Genomic DNA, 25,576 nt, shown 5'->3' with positions numbered 1-25,576 from the left:
TCAGTTTCCCTTTCCTTTAAATGGCAACGGCAGGTTCCCCTACCGTGCCGAAGCCAGACTCGCAGCAGACTGGCCTCACGTGAACGCTAACACCCACCCCTGTACAGTGACGGGCGGCCTGTCGCTGGGCAGAAGGGAGAAACGGGAAGGTGGCAAGCGGGAGGAAGCCCGTGGGGAAGAACGAGGATGGCCGCCCACCCTGGGGCAGGGGATGAGGCCGAGGTGAGCACAGGAGAACAGGGGCTAACGTGGTACGGTGGCCGGGGTGAGCCCAGGAGAACAGGGGCCAGCAGTGCCCTACAATGGCTGGGAGCTAGCCGGTGGGACTGCGTCAACAGCCGACTGGGTCTGTCGGGGCGGGGGGCTCACTGGGACACCAGCCAGGGTCCTCACCCTCTTGGCCTGTTCCAGCTGCTCAGAAAGCTCCTCCAGCGCCGTGGCGTGCCTCTGTCTCATGTCCTGGATCTGAGCTTCGTGGTTCTTCGTCTCATCCTCGAGAGCCTTTTTCAGCTCCGCTACTTCCTGCTCACGTTTTGTGCTAGGGACACAGTTTCCAAGTTTGGAGATCAGAGGTGGGCAAGCGGTTAAATTAAAACACAATTTACTCGCGGTTTGGGCTTAGTGTAAGCCTACGGTGAGTCCTCTGACAGACACCAGACATGCTATTTCTAGTACGTGGGCACGTCCATTACCGTGGCATCAGAAATCCTAGAAACAGGAAATCCTAGAATCCTGCCCTTCATGCTGACTTACAGCCGTTATTCACTGTGATTTCCACAAGGGGCGTCAAGTCCTTTGTGCAGTCTGGCCTCACTTGTAGGTCAGGAACTGTAAACACGCGATACCAAGCTGCCTGCCTCAGTTCAGCCAACCCTCCGACGTACCTCAGTCCCAGAGGCTTGTAGCAGCTAAGGTTAGGAAGGTACTCTAGGACCCTGCACCACACCGTAAGCAAGTCTGTCTGTCTGTCTGTCTGTCTCTCTCTTCTTTTCTCCCTTCCTCCCTTCCTTCCTTCCTCATTATCTTCGTGAAGCAGCAATGAGTAACTAATGTCTGTCCTTCAGCTGCAGCCGGGGAGAGGTAGGACCAGCTCTCCTGCCTGCTACAGGTGGACGGAGGGGGTGCGGGGCTCTCCCTAGCCCATGCTGCTGTGTGACAGATGAGGCCGGCTCTCCCATGCTCACGCCCTCAGGGCCGGCTCACCCATTTAATGTTTTTCAGAGAAGTCATTTTTCAAATCTGCCAACCTGAGGATCATGTTTAAGTGCACGGCTTAGAGCCGGAAACCAGGAGCTGCGATACAGCTCTGTGGTAGAGCTCCTGCCTGTCGCGTGGGAGGCCCTTGGACTGGCCCCCCTCTGCACACGGAAACCAGTAAGGTGAACCCGCTCTTGCCAACACCCACATTAGCATGTCTTGATTGTCGTAAGGCCACAGCCACCCGAGGGGCATCTCAGGAAGACTGTTCGCTTTCAGATGCATAACCCATGTCGACTGATTCCCAATGACATGTCCCCTTCCTGTTCTCACCAGTGGAACAGCTGAGACCAGAGGGCAGAGGTCACTGCCAAGAAAGGGCCGCTGCAGCTCCCAGCCCTGTGGTTAAATGTAGTCTAAACAGAAGAGTCACCGAAGCCCAATTCAGCCAAGTCCTGTTGGCTCTGATAGTTGGTCTGGCCTGTTCTCCGCCAGCTCTCCACCAAGATTACTTCAGCCTACCTGGTGGCCAGGGTCCTGCTTCTCAGACTTCCAGTAAACCCGGTTCATCCACTTTTCAGTTTGATCCTAGTCTCTACTGGACCCCAAAGTCACGGAACTCTAGCTCTTGCCTCCCCCAGACCCAACAACCCCACCCCCTATAGTGTTTCGGCACGGAAGAGAATCCCATGACCACAGTACATGGTCAGGGAAAACCAGCGGACGAGGCAGGGGTGAGCAGGCACTCACAGGCCTCAGTGAGAGCACAGCGCACACCCGGGCTGCGGGACAGCCACAGCTCTGCCTAGTGTGTGCCACCACTGAGCACACGCTTGGTTTTGGTAAGTGTGCATACATCATTTCAAGTTTTTAGATACAGAATTTCTTTCTAGCCCAGGCTAGCTTCAAACTCGTGGTGGGCACCCTCCTGCCTCAGTCACCTAGGCACCTGGACTTACAGGTGTGAAATATTCTCAGTATAGTTTGATCTTTTCAAGAGATGAACAGAACAAATGGTCAGAGCTGTGGTCAAAAGCCCATCTAAGGGGCCAGAAACTGGCTCTGCGGTTAATAGTGTATACTGCTCTCCCCGTTGTCCTGAGTTCGGGTCCCAGCACCTCCACCACGTGGCTCACAACTGCCTGTAAGTTCCGTTCCAGGGATCTGAGCTCATGGCTCTTCAGGCATCTGCACATCTGCACACCTGGGCACACACCTCAACCCTTGTTACAAAAGGCCTTTGGAGAGTGGGTACTTCTGCAAATTTAGTTAGACTTTTATAAAGTAGAACCTTTGGAAAGCAGGCCAGAACTTAAACTGCTAATGCACATTCATGGCCCAAATCCTGGGCGATATGCTGGGCTGGCTGCGAGTGTCTTTACCGAGTGCCCCCGAAGCCCGGGTCTGACCTCAGTCTCACTGTTCTCCACAGCCAACCTGCTATCTAGATACCGTGACGTGTCATTCTCCCCAGGGTTCCTGGCCTATGAGAAGATCCAGACGTCACATCCTGACCCTTCTGGGAAGGGGGAGAACACTGGTTTTCAGCACACCAATCCTCCCTTCTCGTGCTCGTCTCCATTCCTACGTCTCCTGATTTCTGTATTCAGAAACGATCCCCCCCCCCTCTTCACTTTATCCAGTATTGCAGCCTCACCCCAGGGCAATGGCGGCTCCCCGATCACCACATCCTGGAGCCACTGGCAGGCGTGTATGTGTATGCACACTTGCATACCAGGCTGACTCACTAGTCTAGGCAGTGTGGGTTCCCTTCTGCCTGGATTCAGGGTACCCAAAAGGAGCAGTGGTGAACAAGAGGCAGAGACAAGGTGGACCGTGTCCCAGGGCCTCACGGTGACCTCTACATGGCAGTGGCCCTGCCTATCTGAGGTGTGACTGTCTATGGGTCGGTAACTCTAGGCTCCTACCTGGGAACCTTCTCAGGCTGTGTCCATCTATGCCCGTGGGAATAGCCCCTGCCTGACTCCTGGGGGAGGAGACCCCGTCTCGTGCAGACCCATGCCTGAGGTCTGGACTACTCTCCTTTCTTCTGTAGCTCAGCTGGGGACTGAGCCCAGGGCCTCTGCTTGCTCAGCAAGCCCTCTTCCTCTGGGCTGCCTCTCCAGGCTCTTCGTCTGGACCCTCTCCTCCTCATCTGCCCGACTTCCACTCTGCATGGCAACTGTAACGTCTGCAGGTGCCAGGCCACTCCATCGCGTCTGTTTATCCCGCCTTTCCCTCTGGTCCCATCTCGTTCTCTGTTCATCTCTCTGCAACCCTTCTGGGTATGGCCACCCCGCCCTTCTGACCGCAGCTCTGACCACATCTCCCATCTCTCACTGTGCTGTTTGGTTGGTCACAACCACAGCTGCTTCCTCACCCATTTCCCCCGTCATCCTCCCAGGGCGAAACAGGCCGTCATTCAAGGCACAGCAGCCCCCTCACTCACCGTAGCTCCTGCTGGGCTGCCGTGGTGTCCAGAGTGTCCTCCAGCTCTGTCTTCAGGGCCTCCAGCTCCTCACTTAGGTCTCGTTTTTGCTTCTCAGCCTTGTTCCTCGATGCCTTTTCCGACTCAAAGTCTTCCTGGAGCTCAGCGATCTGGGCCTGCAGCTCCCGGACGACTTTAAGCGCGTTGTTCTTATGCAGCGTCTCATCGTCCCCTCTGTCAAAGACCCAGGTACAAAGGCACTCAGGTGGCGGGCGCGTGGGTGGGCTGTCTCCTCCCTCATCACCAATGCTAGTCACAGCACCCCTCCAAGGGCCTGCTGGGTGCACTGGGTTCCCAGGTAAATGACCGCAGAAGGTCCCAAACTAGCAGTGGGCGTCAGGGAGAGATGTGTTTCTCTACTTTAAAATGTCCTCGGAAGTGAGATGTTACGGTCGGAACCCTGCTGGAGGGGGGCTGCCCCACCAGCCGGAGCACCCCTGTGGTCCAGGCCTGCAACCTTCGCACCTTCTGCTTCCCCTTTCTTTGGCACATCTTCGTACTTACATGCATGGTGTAAGTGCTGGCAGAGCTTTCTGATGGGGAACAGTATTTAATTCTAGAGTCTCCCAAGTGAGAAGGCCCATTTCCAGGTCAGAAAGTATTTGGCTGGACTCACAGTGACAAGGCCCAGAAAATTTTAATAAGATGTTCTCCTCTCTTTTTCAAATTTGAGACATGGTCTCACTGAACCCAGGATGACTGTGAACTTTTGATCCTCCTGCCTCTACCTCCTGGGATTACAGGCATGCACCTTTGTACTTAGTGCTGGAATCAGACTTGGGGCGCTGGGCATGGCAGGCAAGGACTCCACCAGCCGAGTTACACCTCCAGCCCCATTACAAGTTATTCTTAATTAAAACATGTTATAAAGTAAGCTCCAAGACCATGTAGCCAAGTAGTTAACTCTTTAAAAATGAGATACTAGACAGAAACAAATATTTGAAATGGTTTCAATATTCCAAATGGCTTTGGACTAAATATCAGATCATGGAACAAGAGAGGAAATATTTCTGAAATGTTATTTCCTCGAACGTTCCAAAACCCAGAGACGAATCTGTCATGTACAGAAAAGAAAACATCTGGCGTGGTAAAGAGCTTGCTGTCTGGGGCGCCCCTTCCAGGATTTTGAGATGTGACAATTATTTCTAAGTCTAAATATTGACAGTGGTTTATGAGACCTTGCTGCCCTGATATAAATTAGGTACTGCTGGGCTGGGTTTCTCATGAACTTATGTTATAACCGGCATTAAAGAAACCACATCCTGTGCCCTGGCGCTCTCCGGTGCTCCTGGATATGGGCCGAGACGCAGGCCTGCCCATCCAGCTGTCCCCCAGGTGTGCTGGCGCTGCAGACCTGGCCAGCGCTCCCTGAAGCTCCTCTTCCTTCTTGGCCAGCTGGATTTTGAGCTCATCGACCTGCGCTTGCAGCTCAGCAATCTGGTCCTGCAGGTCGGTGGTCTCCCCGTCCAGTTTCCGTTTGGCCTTTTCCAGCTCCTGACGCGTTTTCTCCTCCTTCTTCAAGCGTTCTGCAGGGCGAGAGAGAGCAGCCTTCACCACACGCAGAGCACACACAGTGAGTGGATGCGGTCACTGCCTTGCTAACCCCGAGTCAAGTGCCTGGTCACCTGAGACCTACCGAGATGGCTGGAGGTGAGATCAATGAGTATGTGGAGAGAATTTAAAGAGAAATTGGGTGGTGTCTAAAGATCTCCCCTTTGGGGGAAGTGAGTCTACACTGCTAAGAGCCAAGATGATCTGGAAAGGGCACTAGCGGGAGGGCTACACCAGTCACTGCCTAGCCCCAGTCCCCTGGTCCTAGAAGCCCTGGTGAGACCGAGGAGTGGGCAGAGGCCATCTGTCTCCCCAGCCTCTCTGCTGCAGTCCCTTAATAAAGGCTGCCGACCAATTCTGTTCCCACTGTCTGCTCCAGCAGTGTGACCGGCGAGTCCTGAGTTCGTTAGCAGGAGCCCTCTGCTAAGAGCGTGCCACAGGATGACTGGATGGACACATCTGTGTCATGGGCACCTCTCAGCAGAGGACCCAAAGGGCAGCAGAGAAGTTTATACTGACATCCTGTCTTTTATCTATACCAACCAACCAACCAACCAACCAACCAACCAACCAAAAAACCCAAACCACCACCACCAAAAATCCTCTCCAACCCTGAAGTATTTAAAACAAACAAACAAACCACAACCCCATTTTTTTCCTCATTGAAAAAGTATGTATTAAGAAAGCTAGTGGCAGGCTGGGCGTGGTGATGCACACCTTTAATCATAGCACTCAGAAGGCAGAGGACAGGTGGATCTGTGAGTTCAAGGCCAGCCTGGTCTACACAGCGAGATCCAAGACAGGCTCCAAAACTACACAGAGAAACCCTGTCTGGAAAAGGAAAAGAAAGCCAGTGGGCACAGCCCTGCGGGGCCGAGCAGACAGCGCTCACTAGCTGCGGGGCCAGGGACAGGCTTAAGTGCCCTTCACTGCTTCTGTCCATCTGCAGCCACCTCATCCTGACATCATTTCTGCCAGAGCTGCTGACACTGCTCCTCTCCAGGGTCCATCTGGCTCATCTGGCCAGTCCCTTTGTGAGGTGTCACCTGGGTCCTTCCATGCAGTGTTTAATCAAATGTCCAGAAGGCCAGCGGCCTACAGAATCAATTTCCACCCCAACCAAGTTCACCAAATGCAAGTTTAAAAAGAAGGAAACCATCCTGATTCGATTCCACCGGCCACTAAGCGACATGACCAGAAAGATCTACGGTAACAGTGACGTCCCTGTCACAAGCAGTCACCATGCCCGCTTCCCGCCACTGTCCTGACCCCAGCACAATCCCAGCACCCCGAGTCCCTGTCCTGAGCGTCTCTGGCTGACACCAACCTTCTAAATCCGAGATCATCACTTCTTGCTTGTTTCTGACTTTAGCCAAGTTTTTTGCCTTTTCTTCCTCCTCAGCCAGCTGAGAGGAACACTCAGCAATTCGGTCTTCCATGAGTTTCTTTTCCTAAGTAGAAAAACAACCTATTTTAGAAAAGACGCGCAAAACTGCACCCTGAGTTTGGGGTTACTGTGATGTGAGAAAAAGTGGGTAACTGGGCCCTGCTGCTCCAGTGGGCTGTATCAGGGTAGCCAGGCGCTCTCCTGGTGCTCTCCTGGTGCCTGCCTGGTGCCTGCCTGGTGTTCAGAGCCCGAGTGCCAGGTGATACAAGTGGCGTAAATGAACAGACTGGAAAAGGTCCTAAGGACATTTGACTGTCTTCAGAACTCCAGACAGGAAGCCTTACAGAGGAAGTAAATGCAACTAAAATTCTCCAGAACTTTCTCGCCCCCTCCTTTTCAGTTTGAAGCCACAGTTGGTGAATATGCCAAGCTCTCTTCTGGATTCTACCACATGGAACTGGTCTTACTTTGATAAATTTGGAGTTCTGGTCCTCGAGAAGCAGAACCTCCTCTTCCATCTTCTTGATTTTGGCCTCTGCCGTCACCTTCTCCAGCTGCAGCTTCTGCCGAGCCCCCTCCTCCTCATCCAGTTGTTCTTCCAGGTCCTGGAGAAGAAAAGCCTACGTCAGTCTCCCCAGCTCCTCGGCCAGACTCAGCCGCACGGCGGGAGCACACAGGGGAGCGCACAGGGGGAGCGACGCACTCATGTGTGTTCGGTGGGATTTGAAAGAACGAGGCGGGTCTTTGTGTCTTCACAAGTGAGAGCACAAACTGGGTCAGTTCTTCAGAAGCCGACATGGCAAGCTCTGGAAACATGCCTCCAAATACACTGTAGGAAACTGTCAGGGTGATTTGATAAAACCACCACACTATGAGCTGGGGGTAGAGGCAGTGGCTGTAACTCCGGCACTCAGCAGGCTGAGGCAAAGGAGATTGTGAATTGCAGGCCAGCAACGCCAAGCCGAACACTAACAGTGCCGTTTCTAATGCCAGGAAAACTATGGGAAAAGGCTTTACAGTTAGGCTTTGGTACATCTGTGGGGTGGTATAACACACAGTAATTAAAACTCACGTTGCGCAATGATATGGGAAATATGAGACAATTGCACAGCACCACTCACTCGTGTAGTGAAAGTGAATGAAATCTAAGTGTTTACACAGTGAATGAAGTGTTTGCACAGTGAATGAAGTGTTTACACAGAATGAAGTGTTTACAGTTTTACTCTAATGTTCTTATCTTTATCCACATCCTATGTTGTTATATATGATAATAAACATGTATCAGTGGACATGGTTGTACATAGTAACCCAAGAATAACTTGGCTTAAAGGCTTTACTTATGGTTAATTTCAGAATAAATCTTGTGAGGTGTAATGAAAAGCTCCAAGCACATTTCCAAGCATAACGCCCTCTATGCTACCTGAAGTGGCATGGAATCAACTCACGACCCATCTCCTTCATGGGGACCTCCACCTCCTTCCTTTGGCTTATTCTAAAACAAATCTCAAGCATGTTATTTCATCCAAAAAGCCTCCAGACTACATCTCTTAAAAAATAAAAATGGCTCTTTAAAAAAATCCATTTTCTGGTATCAAAATCTATATAAATCCCACAGGCGGTGACTGACAGGTTTTTAAGCCTCCTCCATCTCTAGGGTGCTCTATCCCCCTCTCCAGCTATCAGCCCCCGGCTCATACTGCCTGGGTTTTGTTAACTCCATCCTGTACCGCACACTCACAAGGTGGCAAAACCAGGCAACAGAGCGGTGTGTTCAGTATCTTTTCAGTGAGCAGACATCTCGTGCACACTGTTTCAGATGGTTCAAGAAGAGCGGCGGGAGGGGGAGCGGGCCTCAATGCTTTGTATGTTCTAGATCTTCTACGGTAATCCTATTAATGCTAAAACCAAGAAACTCATCTTCAAAACCCAATAGAAAGACAGTTCTGGTTAAAAAGGGCATCAGAAATCGCCCAAAGTCTCAGAGGCAGAGAAAAACAAAACAGTGCAAGGAGTCAAAATGGGGGTCTCGGGGCCATGTAGTCGATTTGGAATCTCTGACACCCCAAAGAAAAACAAAGAACAAAAAACTTCTATACCTTACAATTTCATAATGCCATAAATAATTTTAGACTGCACTGGAACGGATGTCCAGGTAAGTTAAAACACGGATGCAGATCTTACCAAAAGCAATCTACAGATTCAATGCAATCCCCATCAAAATCCCAACACAATTCTTCACAGACTTGGAAAGAAAAAATACTCAACTTTATATGGAAAAACAAAAGACCCAGGATAGCTAAAAGAATCCTATACGATAAAGCAACCCTTGGAGGCATCACCATCCCTGACCTCAAACTCTACTATAGAGCTATAGTAATAAAAACAGCTTGGTACTGGTATAAAAACCGACATACCAACCAATGGAATCGAATTGAAGACCCTCACATTAATCCATGCACATATGAACACCTGGTTTTTGACAAAGGAGCCAAAACTATACAATGGAACAAAGAAAGTATCTTCAACAAATGGTGCTGGCATAACTGGATGTCAATATGTAAAAGATTACAAATAGGTCCATATCTGTCACCATGCACAAAACTCAAGTCCAAGTGGATCAAAGACCTAAACATAAATCCAGTTACACTAAACTTAATAGAAAAGAAAATAGGAAGCACTCTTGAACACATTGGCACCGGAAACCATTTCCTAAATAAGACACCAACAGCACAGACCCTGAGCACAACAATTAATAAATGGGACCTCTCGAAACTGAGAAGCTTTTGCAGGGCAAAAGACACAGTCAATAAGACAAAAAGACAGCCAACAGATTGGGAAAAGATCTTCACCAACCCCACATCTGACAGAGGATTGATCTCCACAATATATAAAGAACTCAAGAAACTAGACATCAAAGTACTGAACAGTCCAATTAAAAAATGGGCTAAAGAGCTAAACAGAAGAATTCACAAAACAAGAACTACAAATGGCTGAAAGACATTTAAAGAAATGCTCAACATCCTTAATCATCAGAGAAATGCAAATCAAAACGACTCTGAGATACCACCTTACACCTGTCAGAATGGCTACGATCAAAAACACCAATGACAACCATTGTTGGAGAGGATGTGGAGCAAAGGGAACACTCCTCCACTGTTGGTGGGAATGTAAACTTGTACAACCACTGTGGAAATCAGTATGGCGGTTTCTCAGAAAATTAGGAATCGAACTACCTCAAGACCCAGCCATCCCACTCTTGGGCATATACCCAAGGAATGCTGATTCATACCATAAAGATACATGCTCAGCTATGTTCATAGCAGCACTATTTGTAATAGCCAGAACCTGGAAACAACCTAGATGCCCATCAACGGAAGAATGGATGAAAAAAATGTGGTACATATACACAATGGAGTACTACTCAGCAGAGAAAAACAATGAAAGCATGAAATTTGCAGGCAAATGGATGGAACTAGAAAAAATTATCCTGAGTGAGGTAACCCAAACCCAGAAAGACAGTTATGGTATGTACTCACTCACTGGTGGATTCTAGATATAAAATAAAGAACAAAGAGACCACAACCCATAGAACCATAGAGGCTATATATATAGCATGGAGGTCCCTAGGACGACTGTGGCTTATAATAAATTTCAGTTTTACTCAATTATTAAAAAAAAATAGCCAAATTAATGGAAACACATGAACTATGAACCAAAGGCTGAGGGGCCCCCAGCTGGATCAGGCCCTCTGAATAGGTGAGACAGTTGATTGGCTTGATCAGTTTGGGAGGCAACTAGGCAGTGGGACCAAGTCCTGTGCTCATTGCATGAGTTGGCTGTTTGAAACCTGGAACTTATGCAGGGACACTTGGCTCAGTCTGGAAGGAAGGGACTGGACCTCCCTGGACTGAGTCTACCAAGTTGATCACAGTCCTCGGGGGAGGACTTGTCCTGGAGGAGGTGGGAATGGAGGGTGGGCTGGGGGTAAGGGGAGGGGGTGGGAGGGGGGAGAATAGGGGAACCCATGGCTGCTATGTAGAACTGAATGGTATTGTAAAATAAAAAAAAATATATATATATATTTTAAAAAAAATGGAAAAACACACACACACACACACACAAAACCACGGATGCAGAAGCCTATGTCTATTTAGGAGAACATGAACCTTACGTACATCATGAAAAACAAACCGGGAAGCTAACTCCTTGTACAAGGACCTAGCTGTGCTTTAAATAAAGAAACATGAGCCTTTGGATAAAGAAATGCAAGCACTTCTTAGGAAGTGGTTAAAATTAGTGTAAAATTTAATGCCAAAAACCAGACCCATCAACAGGGCAAGGGGCAGTCAGACGGATCAGCGGGGAAAGGAGCCCCTGCCAAGCCTGCGGACTCCTGGACCCACACGGTGGAGGGGAAGGCTCAGCTCCTACAAGCTGTCCTCTGCCCTGGGTAGCGTGGGCACACACACAAATGCGAAAGTCTGTAGTAAAAATACAGGCTACAAGGCCGGTGAGACGCTCCACAGGCAAAGGCACTGGCCACACAAGCCTGGCCATGACCCCACAGTCTCCTCCTGACCTGGCCTCAGTCCCCAGCACCCAGGGAAGGTAGAAGAGCTGACCCCACAAAGTTACCTCTGAGCTCCATATAATAGTGTGGCATCTGTGCCCCAGCCCCGAACTAAGATTTAACAAAATTCTAGGGTCTATGTAGTTTTGGTTGGATACACTTCCTGTAACTCTCTTTGTTAATGGATTATGAATACCAATGGAAATAAGCACACTGTATCTCACATCTGAACAGGACTGCTAGGGTCTGACAACACCCTGTTTGTGAACTCATTTACTGTGACATAAAATCTTAGATTAACAGTGTTAAAGACCCTGTACTTGTACAGCTTTTGTGGCACTCCACTAACTTACGGACTATTTGAAAACTGTCTTGAAGAGGGACGGATCTGGCTGATTCAGTCCAGTGCTTAGTCGTTCTGATAAACATTTGATTGCTGTGCATTGCAAAGATGAGCTATGCAGTAAGAATGCTAAGGGAGAAATGTTCCTGCCTGAGTTCGGGGCTGGCTTCTCAACAGTGGTGGCAGGCGCGGACACCAGAGACCGAAGGGATGTGATCAGGGAAAAGGGAGATGTGTGTGTGCCCGGGCACAGACAGGACACCCGCTGTCTGTGCCATCTGTCTGGGTGTTCAACCAGGTGGGGAGCTGTGCTCTGTGACCAGAGCTTGTATTTCAAGGCCCCAGGGCAGGGCTAATAGTTCTCCATCAGTGCCGCGCATTTCTCATGAACGACCGCAGTTAGGAGAGGCCCGTGTAACCACTGGAACGAGTGTAAGAACTGACAATATGAAGGGCCACCTAAGGTCTAAGGAATGCTCCGGACCCTGGCTGGTTTCTGCCTTTGTGTCTCCACATTGCGTCTCCACATTGCAAGATGCCACGTTAGAAGACAAAGAATTCCTACTTGAAATAATAAACCCATGTCTGCAGAAACCTTGTTAAGTCTGTGGTCCAGATGAACGATTGGTACACGTGACCTGTTCTCCGTAGATAAGAACCCACCTGCTCCCCAGACCCAAGGACAGTCAGTTCTAAGAGCTCCCGGCACCTGAATGTGAGCTTGCATCTTCTTCTTCTCATTCTGGAGGATCTGGTTTCTCTCTTCCTCCTCCTCCACCCTGGACTCCAGGTCATGGAGGATCTCCTCCAGCTCCTGCTTTTTGGCGGCGAGTCTCGCTCTCATCTCTTCCGCTTCAGCAAAGAGCTCGGTCTCAGCCTGTAGCTGCTCTGCGAGGATGTTCTTCTCTTCCAGCAGCTGGAAGCACAACACAGGGGCCGGGGCCAGGGCTCAGCCAGAGTGCACCCACCACAGAGACTCCCCGAGACTTCCCAGTCAGTGCCCGCTGCCTCAGACACAGCATGTCAAAAATATGGGACACAGGAACAGGATCTGTGAGTTCCAGGATAGCCTGGTCTACACAGAAAGTTCCAAGCCAGCCAAGGCTACACAGAGAGACCTTGCCTCCAAACAAACAAACATCTGACAAAATTTCAAGTGTGTCTTGTGTGTATATGTATAAAGTAAACTACATGAAAATATTTTTGGTTGTTTCTGTTGCCCTAAGTTATCTTGAATAATAAATACTAAGTTTGCCAGGCAGTGGTGGCGCATGCCTTTAATCCCAGCACTTGGGAAGCAGAGGCAGGAGGATCTCTGTGAGTTGGAGGTCAGCCTGGGCTACAGAGTGAGTTCCAGGAAAGCCTCCAAAGCTACACAGAGAAACTAGAAAAACCAAAAACCAACCAACCAAACAAACAAATAAGTTCTTACCACTTTAAGAATTATAGTTTGTCCACTAAGTTGGAAGGGACAGATAACGAAGAGAGAGGACTATTGAAGGGTTATAAAGGTTCCAGTTTGGTGGCTTATGCCTGTAATCCCAGCACTTGGAAGGCTGAAGCAAGAGGCTGCCGTGAGCTTGAGGCCAGCCTGGGCTACAGAGTGAGACTCTACTGAAAACTAAACCAAACACTAAAAATAAAACAACAACCAGGTTCTTGGGAACTAGCAACGCCTGCCATATATCAAGTGAATCTTCTCGGCCTCCCACGCCGATGCTGTTCTGTCACTCATCAGCGCTCCTTGGCTTTACTTTTCCAAGCGCCCACAGAGGGGCACCGCCTCAGGGTTGCAGAGAAGCAGAGTGGCCCTGGCTCAGCCCCACGCCCTTCACCTTCTCTTTCCCTCACAAGCAGACACGAGGAGGCAGCAGGGGGGCCCCTCTCACGCAGGGTCAGCCACGGGCGTCATAGCCATCGTGACCTACTGTGTGTGCAAAGACCGAGAAAGGAAAGGTGCGGTGGGTTTTAACTCACATAAATCTAGACATAAGCCCCAGTGTCGCTGTGAACTCTAGTGAAAACACAAACACTCTGAAAATGAGTGAAATGTGGTGGGCGTGGCTGTTTATAACGGATGTGCGAGCTGCTGTCCATGGGCGGCGGAACAGCAGCTCGCACATCCGTTAGGACACCGGGGTGCGGAGGGGGCACACACCTGCTGGTGCTTCCTCTCCATCTCCTCCAGCTCCCCTTCCACCTTCGTCTGCTTCTCTTTCACCTTCAGCAGCTCCTCGTCTTTGGCCTGGAGTTCTTCCTCCTGGCGGGTGACTTGAAGGAGGGGCTTCACCTGTGACAAGTTGAACAGCTCATCACTCCCGCTCTGGCGCAGGCCTGCTGCCCCAAGTCTGCAGGAGGAAGACCCCAGCCCAGCCCACCTTGGTGAAGACACGCCACCACTGCCAATGCCGCAGCTTCAGGTAGGCCGCGCAGTTCCGCTGCAGCACCTTTAAGGCACTCAGCTGCTGCTGCTTCTTGGCAAAGGCCCTGAAGAAGAGAAAGGAAAACGCCTTCACAGGTGCTCATGGAAGGCCGCCCTAGGTAGCCGGCCCTCAGGGAGGGCTTCCCCAGGACCTCGGCTGAAGGGAACTCCAACCCGTTTGTTTCTCTTCTTGGCTCTGTGTGTTTTCCTGGTGACTGTGTGTTGTCTAGGATGTACAGCTGTTCACCCAGATGCCGCTCCCATGGGAATGCACCTTCCGCAAGGGTAGAGCCTGTCAATCTCGTGCCCTCTTGCATCATGGGCACCAACACAATGCCCAGCCCAAGAATATGCTTCAGAGGTGCTGGATTCACGAGTCCACTTACTTTCTGGCTAGGTAGCCTCTGCATACAGCTTGGAAAAAGATAATGATATCAGTGATTTTTAAATCTCTTTCTTCTTCTAAGTGCGCCAAAACTCCAGCTCGGAAAAATATCTTGCTCTGTCCAATTCTATACAGGTTTGGGTCCAGTTCTAAAGCCCGGATCTAAGAGAGAAAGATCTTGTTTATTTTTGCTATAGGAAAGTAATAATAACAATAACAACAACAACAACAACAACAAAGAATCCAGGTGTAATGGCGCACACCTTTAATCCCACCATCTGGGAGGCAGAGGCAGGCAGATCTCTGAGTTCCAGGACAGATAGGGATATACAATAGAGACCCTGTCTGAAAGACCCAACAACAACAACAACAACAAAATCTTACCATCCGCTCACAGGCCTGTTTGCCATCCATGAATCCTTTAGGAATGGCATTGGGAGTTAGGATCTCGTATCTGGAGAAAGAAGAAGGCAGAAATAATGACAGGCCAGATCAAGACATGGGCCGGTGATAACCCCAGGCCTGCAGGTCCTGTTCCTACTTAGAAGCTGGAGTAAAAGCAAGGTTGATTCTCTCAGATCAAAGCATAGGCTTAGGGGTCCAGCAGAGAAGAATCAAAGCTGGCATTGAAAACCTGGCGTTTTTCTTCATTTCCCATAAAACGTCCACATCTTTAAGATGAGAGGATTTGGTTCTTTGTACTTTCAGCCAGGCAGCTTGTAAGCATTTATCAGATAATTGAAAAGGCTTCAAGAGCAATCCACGAACTTCTATGCGGAACCCCAGAAGACAACAGGGTGACATTCAGCAGGGCATTGGTATGGGTGTACTTAAGGCCACTGAGTTCTGGGCTTAAAATGCAGCACCTCACTGTAAATAGTCACACTTCAGTTAGAAAAACTCTGCAGCAGGAAGGCGGCCATTATAACTTGGTACCCCGGATGCTATTTATGTCTTTTTTTCCTAGCAATAAAAAGTGACTACCAGACAGTGGGCTCCTGACATCATTTCCCGACGACACCCAGGACCACAACAGCCTCTTGAGTTGATTCTTCTGGGATAGGGGTGGGGCGGGGAACATGGATGGATGGCGACACTAAGGCCATGGGGACCCTTCTTTGACCTGGAAGCCCCTAATGATTTTATGGATCAACAATGGGCATATTTTGAAATCTGGTTTCCAGAAGAAAAAAAGCAGCTGAGTTAACAACTTTAGAAAATCACTTCCCAAAGCATTTTCCACCGTGTCTGTACCAATTGCCACTGCATACCAATCAATTTCTTCCCTTCAGTTTTTACCTTAATCATTTTCTAATCTATCCACTTTTCTATTATTCTTAAAGGTCTGTCATTGTGTGTACAAACATATACTGGAAACATTTATATACAGATTCATTTACTGAAGAAAGATGGAACCATCCCAAAATACTGCCAGAAATCATTACTGGAGTATTTTTTTTTTTTTTTTTTTTTTTTTTTTTTTCGAGACAGGGTTTCTCTGTGTAGCTTTGCGCCTTTCCTGGAACTCACTTGGTAGCCCAGGCTGGCCTCGAACTCACGGAGATCCGCCTGGCTCTGCCTCCCGAGTGCTGGGATTAAAGGCGTGCGCCACCACCGCCCGGCTATTACTGGAGTATTTTAAACTTCTTTTTATTTTATTTGTATGTTACATACACTACTCATCTGTCCTTACAATACCTGTTATATTAAAATACATATTAAATTTCAAATAGACATGTCTGAACGAACAACAGTTAAGTTCCCAGCTGCTCATCTCCTAGCTAACTTCCAGGCTCTGAAGATGGAGCCTGTCTCGGTGCCGAGAAGAGGCCGTTCTGTACAGTAGGACACTCAGGACCTTCCCACTGCAGGGAACACAGGAAAACCTTCCTCCTCATATCAGCATTTTCATTCATGCTAAGGTAGCTAGGACTCAGACAAAATAGGTAAAGTTAGTGATACCTCTGTCTGAATTCCTGGAACACTATCCGGTTGGGGAAGCCCTGGCGGCAGATCCTGATGCCTTCCAGGACACCGTTACAGCGAAGCTGATCGAGCACGAGATGCGGGTCCAGTTTTCCAGCCTGTGAGAGCAAACAACAGTTTTCCGGTTTCATCTCAGGAGCCTGGCCCTGGTCAACTCAGAACCCCAGCCTGCGCTCGCTCTGCCCCGCCCCCCCCATACCCGCTTCTCGTGATTCGGAATGATGCAGCGGACGAAGTTGGGGTTGGTGTTCCGGAGAGTGGCCATCAGCTTGGTGAGAGATTCTTTGTACAGCTGCCCGACTGTTCGGAACATGCCTTTCTTGGTTTTATACGCAGAGCCGAAAGCTGTCTCGGTCATACCAGTGACTTGATCCAGACCTACAATTCGGTCCACTGGGGAGAGGAGAGGAGAGGACAGCTGTGACCCAGTGGTGACTGAGGGGGAAGGAGAGACAGTGATAGTGCAGCAGCACAAGCTTTGTGAACAGATGGTGAGAGGTGCCGTCGAGGAAAGGCAGTCAGCACATTCAGACACTGCACAAGCCGAGGCGCTAACAGCCACACACTGATACGGCAGGAGTCCCGCAGTGCTTCCACAAATGCCACCTGCCACCCTGCGGGCACGTGCCTTCCCCTGCGCTAGGCTCAGGGGCCCCCTGTCTGCTCAGGTCCTGCCTGTGAGATCTGCCATTACTAGGCAAATGGAAGGATCTCTGGCTGGCATTATTGATACACAGACTGACGCAGGGAGAGGTCTCACAAGAAGAAATGGCTCGTCATCTACTCAGAAAGCTAGTGACTGTACAGATCCACTCTGTAGATTTGCTCAGGGTCCAGGGACCAGTTATCCTGAGCCAGCACATTTTCAGTAAGAAAGCCATCTGAACCTGAGGACAAATGCAGGAAGACAGACTACCTCACTTTGATTTTGAGCACTGTGTGTCTCCTCAAAGGGCAAGTAACACAACCACAAACCGGAAGGACCCCTCTGAAAACCGCTGACCGAGCCTCCTCAGACATTCCCAGATCATTAAAGCGGACGGTGTTTCTACAGATCTACACAACAGATCCTTCTCACGAGGGTGTAAGAGAGCCAGCCACTAGCCTGTCTGCTGCAGAAGAGGCCGTGTGCTTTCTCGAACATTTGATGAGAAATCAGAATAGGAAGTGACCTGTCATTATTAATACTCTCCTCAACTCTGACAGCCACCGCGTTTCTTTGTGGGGACCTGGCCCTGGGTAGGGGCTCTATGTACAAGATCTCAGTTGAGTCTTGACTTCCAGTGAGGTTTCTACGGAAGAGGAGCTCCTGGTCCGGGGTAAAGTACCCTTGAGGCAGGTCTGGGATGGAAACTGGAGGATGGGTGAGAAGAGCCTGTGTGGTTCCCAGGCCCCTCCAACACCAGACTTCAAAGCCAGAATCAAGGTGACTCCTTGTGCTGGTGCCCTGGAGTTCACCCACCATCTACCACTGAGGACTGACTCTTCTCTGTGCCTCAACCTCCCTCCCTTCCCCTGGCACCAACCGGCCCTTCCCGGCCTGTAAACTGTACGCCTCCATCAACTTCCTGTTAACCCCTTCTCGTTCGGTGTCACAGAGGCCGGCTTCTTTTTGGAGTTGACATGTTTGCCACTGTCACCTTCCTCCACCATCTTCCCGGCATTCAAATGGCCAACTGGGACGTGAGCTTCTGGTCCACTCTTCCAGTCCTACCCAGTATTGCCCAGTACTGCGAAGGCAACGGATGCTGCCCTGCGCTTGTTTTCTTGGACCCCAGATGTTTACCTGCCGGCCATCACAGCAGATTCCTAAACTCTCTTCACTTCTGCTTTAATGACCCTGCCCACTCCACTCCCAGCTTCTCCAGTGAACCCCCCTCTCTCTAGCTCCTTCTGCCTTGTGATCCAAGACGACTTCTTCACTTATCCTGTCCATCTTGGCACTCTCTAGGGATCTAAACTCAGGTGAAATCCTTCTAGGATATGGCGAGAAAGGAGCACAGATGTCAGCCTTCTTCCTGTCTCTAGCAATGCTCTGAGACAAGTGATTTCACTTACGGCTTTAAACCCCATATGCCTGACGACCCAGCACCCGATCCCCAGAACCGTGTGCTTTCTCCCATTTGGACATCACGAAGGTGCCTCTGTCTTCTACAAACTCGTGTGAGGTGCCCATCATGCCTGCTTTTACAGTACTGCATCTGGACTCATGCATCTGGTCACATCTGTTCCTAACACTCATAATTCATGTGTTAGTGAGAGAACAGAGCATAGTTTGAAATATATTTAAGTCACCAAGTGGGAAATGCAGCGACAGAAACACTGAAACGCTGAGAGAGAAGTGCAGATCAGAGATCCCTGTCTGGGCACTGCCATTTAATACATGAAAACTAAGGATGAGATGGGGTGAACAAGTTCGGGGCAGGAAGGGAGTGCCCAGGAGACAGTGAGCAGGGCCATCGTGAAGATCGAGGCTCTGGGGATGAGGGCAGTCTGAATGAGTGACAGATGTCACAGAGGAGAGTCGAGGCACATTCGGGTGGCAGGACACTTTGCTTGCATAATTAATTCAATTTGATAAGGAGATGTGTCAAGGGCAGCTCCTAGAATTCCGGCTTGAGCAACTGATTGTCTGGAGGGTGAGCTCCTGGGTCAGATGGGAGAGCAGTGGGTTTGTGGCTGGGTGGGAAGGACCTAAACTCTGTAAGTGGTTTGCCTATAGCCACTGAAGTGGAGGTGAGGGGCCCAGGACAGGCTGAACGCCGCAGCGCTGCAAAAAGGAGAGGTTGGAACAACCGAGGCAAACTGGGATTGTCCACACAAGTCTCACTGCCGGCTCGCTTTCCCACATAAGCCTGCATTCCAGCCAGCCAGACTCGCAACCTCCAGGGTACAAGGACCAATCCTTTCTCCCTGCTCTCCCCTGCTGGTCACACGGCCAACTCCCCGACACTTGTAACTCTCCGTTCCTTAACTTCCTCAGAGAACTTTGGCTCTTGTCTCCACAATGCTCACAAGGCAAAGCAGGCTGTTCCCTCCTCTGACCTTTGAATCGCAGAGAAAAGTTCCCGAGAAAACACCTCCCACTGATCTGTGCATCTTCTCTGCTTGACTCAGCTTTCTTTTTTTTTTTTTTTTTTTTTGGTTTTTCGAGACAGGGTTTCTCTGTGTAGCTTTGCGCCTTTCCTGGAACTCACTTGGTAGCCCAGGCTGGCCTCGAACTCACAAAGATCCGCCTGCCTCTGCCTCCCGAGTGCTGGGATTAAAGGCGTGCGCCACCAATGCCCGGCTTGACTCAGCTTTCTAAGGAGGACATTTTCCCAGCACCTCACACCCTCAGGGGTTCGGGAGCTGTCCCACAGTCACTCTGACCACTGGCCAGGATGACTGTTACTGCCTTCCTGACCACCCAGTGCAGGCCAGAGCATGCTGCAGGGACCTGGTAGCTATTTAATAAACAGTTGCTGGTGGAAAAGAAGGATTACCTAAAGAACAAATCATCACTACCACAAAAGAGAGATGGTGCCATGTTTACTTTCCAAGGATCCAATTACAATAGCTTTGCGGCAGGCTAGTGGTGGGGTGGGTCTATAATTCTGCACGCCACAGGGTCCAGCTCACAATGCCAATGATCAAAAGCACTGTCGCCACCAGCCTGATTTCAAATTTAATAGCTTTGGATTGCTCTTTAAAATTATTCAGGTTTACCAAAAATGAATGCTTCAGACTCTCAGGCTGTTTGATTTTTAAAATTTACCATTTAAATTCAGGGTTGGATTCCACCACTGAGAGAAACTAGCTTGTAGGTAATAGACAAACACTTTAGGAAAGTCATTAAATGACCTGGAACACATCCCTAAATGTATGATTTCATTAAAAACCACGTCTCAGATACATTTCTCTTTAGAAGGGTCTTTTCTTGTGCAAACAATGAGAACAGAAGGAGAGAAAGACAGAAAACTACAATTCAGACACAAGAGCCAGCGCCAGCAAGCTAGAGCGGGCAGTGCCCTCCTTTGCCAAGCCCAGCTAGGGCTGGTGGGGGGCACTTGGATCCATCATGGGTTCCCTAGAAGGTGCAAACAACTGCAAGTGTTTTGTCCTACACTTTATTATCCTATAAAACTTCAACAGTCAGAACTAGATGGGTTTTATATTTATAATTACAGAAAATGGCATGTCATTTATCTCACCATAAAACTGCCATCACCAGTTTCTATAAAGGGTGATGCTGTCTAGGGCCAGGATTCTTAACTGGCCCTTCCTGTGGAGAACCACCTAGGAGATGAGGAGGAACAAGATGTTTCCAATATCTTTTTCAAAAATCTGCAAAAGTATTGGTACTTACTAAGCTTTTTGAAGAATTTGAAGTGTGTTGTAGCTAATGTAAGTCAGAAGAGTGAGGAAACCTATTCACCATCCATTTGAAAAGCAAGGCAGGATGGCTAAGCATACAGACTCTATTCTCCTGGCAAGGGCCTCCAGCAGGTGTGAGGCAAGCCTCAGGGTCCTGCAATCTTTTCAGCAATTGAATATTTAACTGCTCTGAGTTCCCAGAGACATCCAATCACACATATTTATGATATCTACACAGCAATTACAGATTCACAACCAGTACAGAATTGGTGCTTAGAGCCAATCTGTTAGAATAATTTTAGCATAGGTAGACATTTTAGGAAAATTCCAGGAAGCCGCGAGGTGGCTAAGATCATGTGATTGAGGAAAAAGCACCATGGTGAACTGACCTGGCAGGCTCTCCCTTCCCCTCACACCCCCTTCGGAAGCCCTTTCTCACAGGCTGCCTCCCCGTCAGCTTGGGGCTAGAGTTTATGCTGATACTGGTGGTCCTGCTTGACTGCCTATCAGCTAAACCCGGGGACACTCCGAGCTAATGTGGATTTGATTAAAAACAAAACAAAACAAGAAAATAGACAGTTGTTTTTCATAATTAAAGCAGCTGCAGCCAGAGCGACATGCACATTCCTGAACATCAAGAACTAGGGCATGCCGGGCGGTGGTGTCGCACGCCTCTAATCCCAGCACTCAGGAGGCAGAGGCATGCAGACCTCTGTGAGTTCGAGGCCAGCCTGGTCTATAGAGCGAGTTCCAAGACAGTTATGGCTACACAGAGAAACCCTGTCTGGAGAAAAACCAACGAACAAAAAAGCTAGGGTACTTGCCATGCCCCTGCTGACCCTGAGAGCCTGGTGTCCTTGTCAGATATCAGTCACCCCAGACGCAGTGCCTACATGATGTTTCTCCTTGAGCTTTTCAACTGGTGGTAAAACTCAAGATAAACAAGTACCAAGGGGTATGTTCAACAACAACAAAGTCCACTCACTGAAAATGATGATAATTTCACTAAGCACAGACTTGGGACAGCCCTGAATCCCAAACCCTAAGATGATACTTAGAACAGGTACTCTGGTCACTGGATGGATGTGCAGGTTCAGTGGTCATCCCTGCTTCCTTTTCTAACTGGAGCGTCCACTAATGCTCCTTAAAAAGTGTTGTGAGAGGTCTCACTGTGTAGCTCGGGCTGGCCCTGTGATCCCTTCTGCCGCTGCCCACCCAGTGCGGGGCTACAGTATGCACCACGCTTCCGGGCTCTTTTTCCACCTTACTGGACAGGGACAAGACTGCTTCTGGAGTGAGTCAGAAGATCCTCAGGGTCAGGGTTTAAACACGGCTAGAGTAAAGCTTTTCCCCCAAATTAAGGTAAATCTGACTCTCAGGTCAAGTTAAGAGCTGCTGCTGTAGCACAGGACGGCTTCTCTGGAGGCTGGGAGGTGGCAGGGAGTCGCCAGCAGTTAAAACCCACTTCACGGCACTTCCCACATTTTGTGTTATTTTTCTCTCTCCTGGTACCTTTCCAGGCCTGCTGGTTGCAATCTAGCACCCATGGGGCTCCAAACCTACATGGTGCTGTACGTAAAGAACATGTCAGGACAGTTCAGTGCCAGGGCAGATGGTTCGAATCCGACCTCAAGTCCAGAAGCACTGAGCAGTCGTCTCTGCCATCACTGACTCTGAGGTACTGTTCTCTGCTGGCTCAGTGGGCTTGCATCCTCCACATCTGCTTTGTCTTCAGAAGTCTGGACGTCCCCAATATGCACAGGGAGATCGTTCCTCGGGGCTATGGCAGACGCCTGCGGGACCCACATGTTTATGACAGGGATCCCCTCTCTCTCCAGTCTTTCCTTCTTCCTGTCTGATTTTTGGTGCTTTTCGACGTCTCTTTACCCTAGGATCATTTTTATCCTTGAAATCTTGAAAACTTATTTCCTCAATATTATGACTTCATTGGTTTGGTTTTGGTTTTGAGGCAGGGTCTGTGAAGCCCTTCGCTACAAACACACTTGGACGCACAGCACATTAGCTTGCCGGGCTGCCAGTGTTTCCTTACAGGTCAGCACGTCACAGCCATCCACAATCAGTCCCAGGAACTCTGTCACTGTCCTCCAGGAAACCACGACAATACAGCATCTCCAGTTGTCATCTTCAAACCCTCCTCTTCCCCTGGAGTCTCTTAGACCCAGAAACAGTTTTTGAGGAGAGAAAGACTTTGCTGTAGAATATTCACAAGTTCAAGGACTACACATACCCACGGTGGATGGGTGGGTGGATTCTGAGAGAAGAGTTTGAGACCTTTGAGATGTCAGGTCAGCTGAGGAGCTCACCAAAAGCCATGTCACAGCACAGGGGAGCCAGAGCCAGGGGCAGTCTTTGGTGCTATGGTGGGGATGTGACGGGCTAGCTGCTTGTTCCTGACATGAAGACATAGAAGAGGGGCTCTCTACTGGATCCTGCCCGTTCAAACAGATGCCTGGTCTGTGCACCTGAAAGATCAAGTCTCACAGGAGCAGGGTTTGGTCAAGCTGCACGTGGACACTGGTGTGTGGGGTTGCAACTCACTCTAGCAACTTCCTCCATCTTTCCATGGTGTGTTCCCCAAGGCCAGGTGCTGGGGAAATGAGAGGGCACTTTGCTTTGGGAGCTGTCCGCAACAGTTATTGCTAATTTTTCTATTGTTTTGAGACCAGGTTTCACTCTACAGCCCATGCTGACCTCAAACGGGTGATCCTTCTGCCTCAGCCTTGCCCCAAATGCCAACCTTTGACAGAGCACAAGTCATAGACCAAACAAATCTGAAAAACTGCTTCCTTGCCTCCCCCAGCATCCTCGGGGCTCCCCAGGGCCACAGACAGCTGGGCTAACGGATTCTGCTTGCAGATTTCTGAGGCGTTCTCACTGTGGGCTGCCCTGTCTGTCATATCCTAGTCTGTGCTCCCACTCCATGCTTGCACTTGGCCTCCCCCACAGTCTGCCAGCTCGACCTGAGGGCAAGAATCTTGACATGGATCAAACAGCACACCCCTGTAACATTTTCCAAAGTAACTTCTGAGATGGGGTTAGACTTTAGCATTCTCATGTTCCAAATTCATACACTTTAGAGGATGAAACTGACTTTACCTTCAAATATTGCTACTTTACAGTTTCATTAAAAAATCGGAAGACTAGGTGAGTTTCATATTATCCTGGGCTTTTGGGAGCCCTCTAGTTACTTCTAGGATATATATCTGAAAATAGGGTTAAGGATACAGAATACAAAATCTAAACATTTGGAGCTTAATTTTAAGAGCGAAGAATAGTTCTAAGAACATTCCACTGGGCCTCGATCTCAAAATGAACAAATCAAGCCTTACAGACAGGTTCATCGCCTCTAGTTCAAAAGGAAAGGCCACAGCCAGATAACATCCCAAGTCCAAACCAAAAGAACAATGAGACCAACAATCCCGAGGTAAACACAAGTATTTGTTCACAAAATGTAATAGCTTAAAGAGAGAAACTGCCTTCTTAGAATTCCTTAAGAGCTGAAAACTTAAAGGGTGATTCAGGGATAAAAGAGAGGCCACCTAGCAGGTCAGTTCCTAACAATTCGCTTAGAGAAGTGTGTATCAAAATGGCACGATTGGAAAAGGTAGTGAACGACATACCTTTTACTATGCGACACTCTAAGTGCTATGCGTAAATAAGAAGCGATGTGTAGGCAGTAGCGACTCAATTATTTATGCACTCAAACAGTTGCCTTGAAGTATAAGGAAACAGAGCATGAAATGGACGTTCATGCAGGGCCTATGAGCAAAACGAACAGAAACCCCCAAACCAACCCCACCTCCCAGGCCACCCTGCCAGCCCCCACCCCCACCACTTCTCCTGTGGCCTTAAAACCCTTCTGTTTTGGAGGCCCTGCAGGCTGTATACATTCACCTGGCGGCTCATGAAGACCAGAAACACTGTCATAGAAAGAAGCTCTCTGAATATTCTGAATCTCTAAAGCAGAGAAACAGTGAAAACAGGACAGAAGAGCAGATACACAAACACTTCGGTTAGTGTGAAAGACATTTGACATCACAAGTAAACTCTGAAATGGGGCTACTAAGGTAGCCAGTCCAGGGCAGATCCTAAGCAACAATTACTGTTTAGAGAATCTGTGCATTTGGATAAAGTTCTTTCTATAATAAATTTAAGCTGAATCAAAAGAGCACATTCCCAACTCCAGGTGTGAGCATCATGCCATATTGACAATATTTAAGAGTAATGAGGCACTAATTAATCTGTCTTGCAATCAGTAAATGCGGGCAAGACTGCGGGTAAACCAGAGTACTGGCAGAAATGAGAAGGCGGTGGCTTTTACCGTTAGAATTTCCAGTACAGATTTTGGAAACATAATTCACTTCAAATACAAACTTGTAAAAGATTGGTTAACTACTTGAGTTCTGCTGTAGCAAATGCCAAACTGATTGTACTGTTTTGATCACACCATTACTCACGAAAATGCCCTAGGAGGCACCGCACACAACAATACAAGCTTTAGTTGTTGCTGTTTATATGCATAGGGAATGAGCAAGGGCATGAATTCCTATGGAGCTGGTTGAAAGATCCCCAAACAACAGCTTTGAATAAAAGCAGGGCACTATGAATCTCTAGGGCAGGGCTGCCATCAATACTTTTATTCCTTTTGGTCTGGCCTTGAGAAAACTGCGTGAAACTCTCGGGCAAACTGGATTTTAACACAAAATGTCTTCAGCTCAAGGGACTGTGCCACCTTAGGCAAGCTGTATGCACACATTGTATATTCCCCATTTGTGGTCAACCCCTCATTTCCTGTTTTTGCATTCCAGCAGCATGAAAGGGAAAAAAATTATATGTTTCACCAGGGCCATTTTTTCCTAAGGAAAAAGTT

The 25,576-nt window shown here is 48.9% G+C and overlaps 1 protein-coding gene across 9 annotated transcripts in view; it reads right to left on the bottom strand.

Annotated features, from left to right (window-relative positions):
• Myh10 (myosin heavy chain 10) overlaps positions 1-25,576 on the bottom strand; it is a 164,877-nt gene that overhangs the window by 20,513 nt on the left and 118,788 nt on the right. For 5 of the 9 annotated variants that reach the window (XM_042282237.2, XM_015992356.3, XM_015992357.3 and 2 more), the window contains 13 exons: positions 24,601-24,663; positions 16,529-16,722; positions 16,306-16,427; positions 14,728-14,797; positions 14,345-14,505; positions 13,915-14,023; positions 13,695-13,826; positions 12,246-12,452; positions 7,091-7,228; positions 6,564-6,687; positions 5,040-5,211; positions 3,647-3,859; positions 394-538 (listed from right to left, as the gene is read on the bottom strand). In XM_042282237.2, coding sequence (XP_042138171.1) covers positions 394-538; positions 3,647-3,859; positions 5,040-5,211; positions 6,564-6,687; positions 7,091-7,228; positions 12,246-12,452; positions 13,695-13,826; positions 13,915-14,023; positions 14,345-14,505; positions 14,728-14,797; positions 16,306-16,427; positions 16,529-16,722; positions 24,601-24,663 — 1,850 coding nt within the window. The remainder of the gene's footprint in view (positions 1-393; positions 539-3,646; positions 3,860-5,039; positions 5,212-6,563; positions 6,688-7,090; positions 7,229-12,245; positions 12,453-13,694; positions 13,827-13,914; positions 14,024-14,344; positions 14,506-14,727; positions 14,798-16,305; positions 16,428-16,528; positions 16,723-24,600; positions 24,664-25,576) is intronic. The other 4 variants (XM_015992360.3, XM_015992358.3, XM_076542649.1 and 1 more) reach the window with 1 other exon arrangement.

Source organism: Peromyscus maniculatus, chromosome 8, assembly GCF_049852395.1.
Source record: "Peromyscus maniculatus bairdii isolate BWxNUB_F1_BW_parent chromosome 8, HU_Pman_BW_mat_3.1, whole genome shotgun sequence".
Taxonomy (NCBI): Eukaryota; Metazoa; Chordata; class Mammalia; order Rodentia; family Cricetidae; genus Peromyscus; species Peromyscus maniculatus.
The sequence above is the reverse complement of the archived record's forward strand: the minus strand, read 5'-3'. Positions and strand labels throughout refer to the sequence as shown.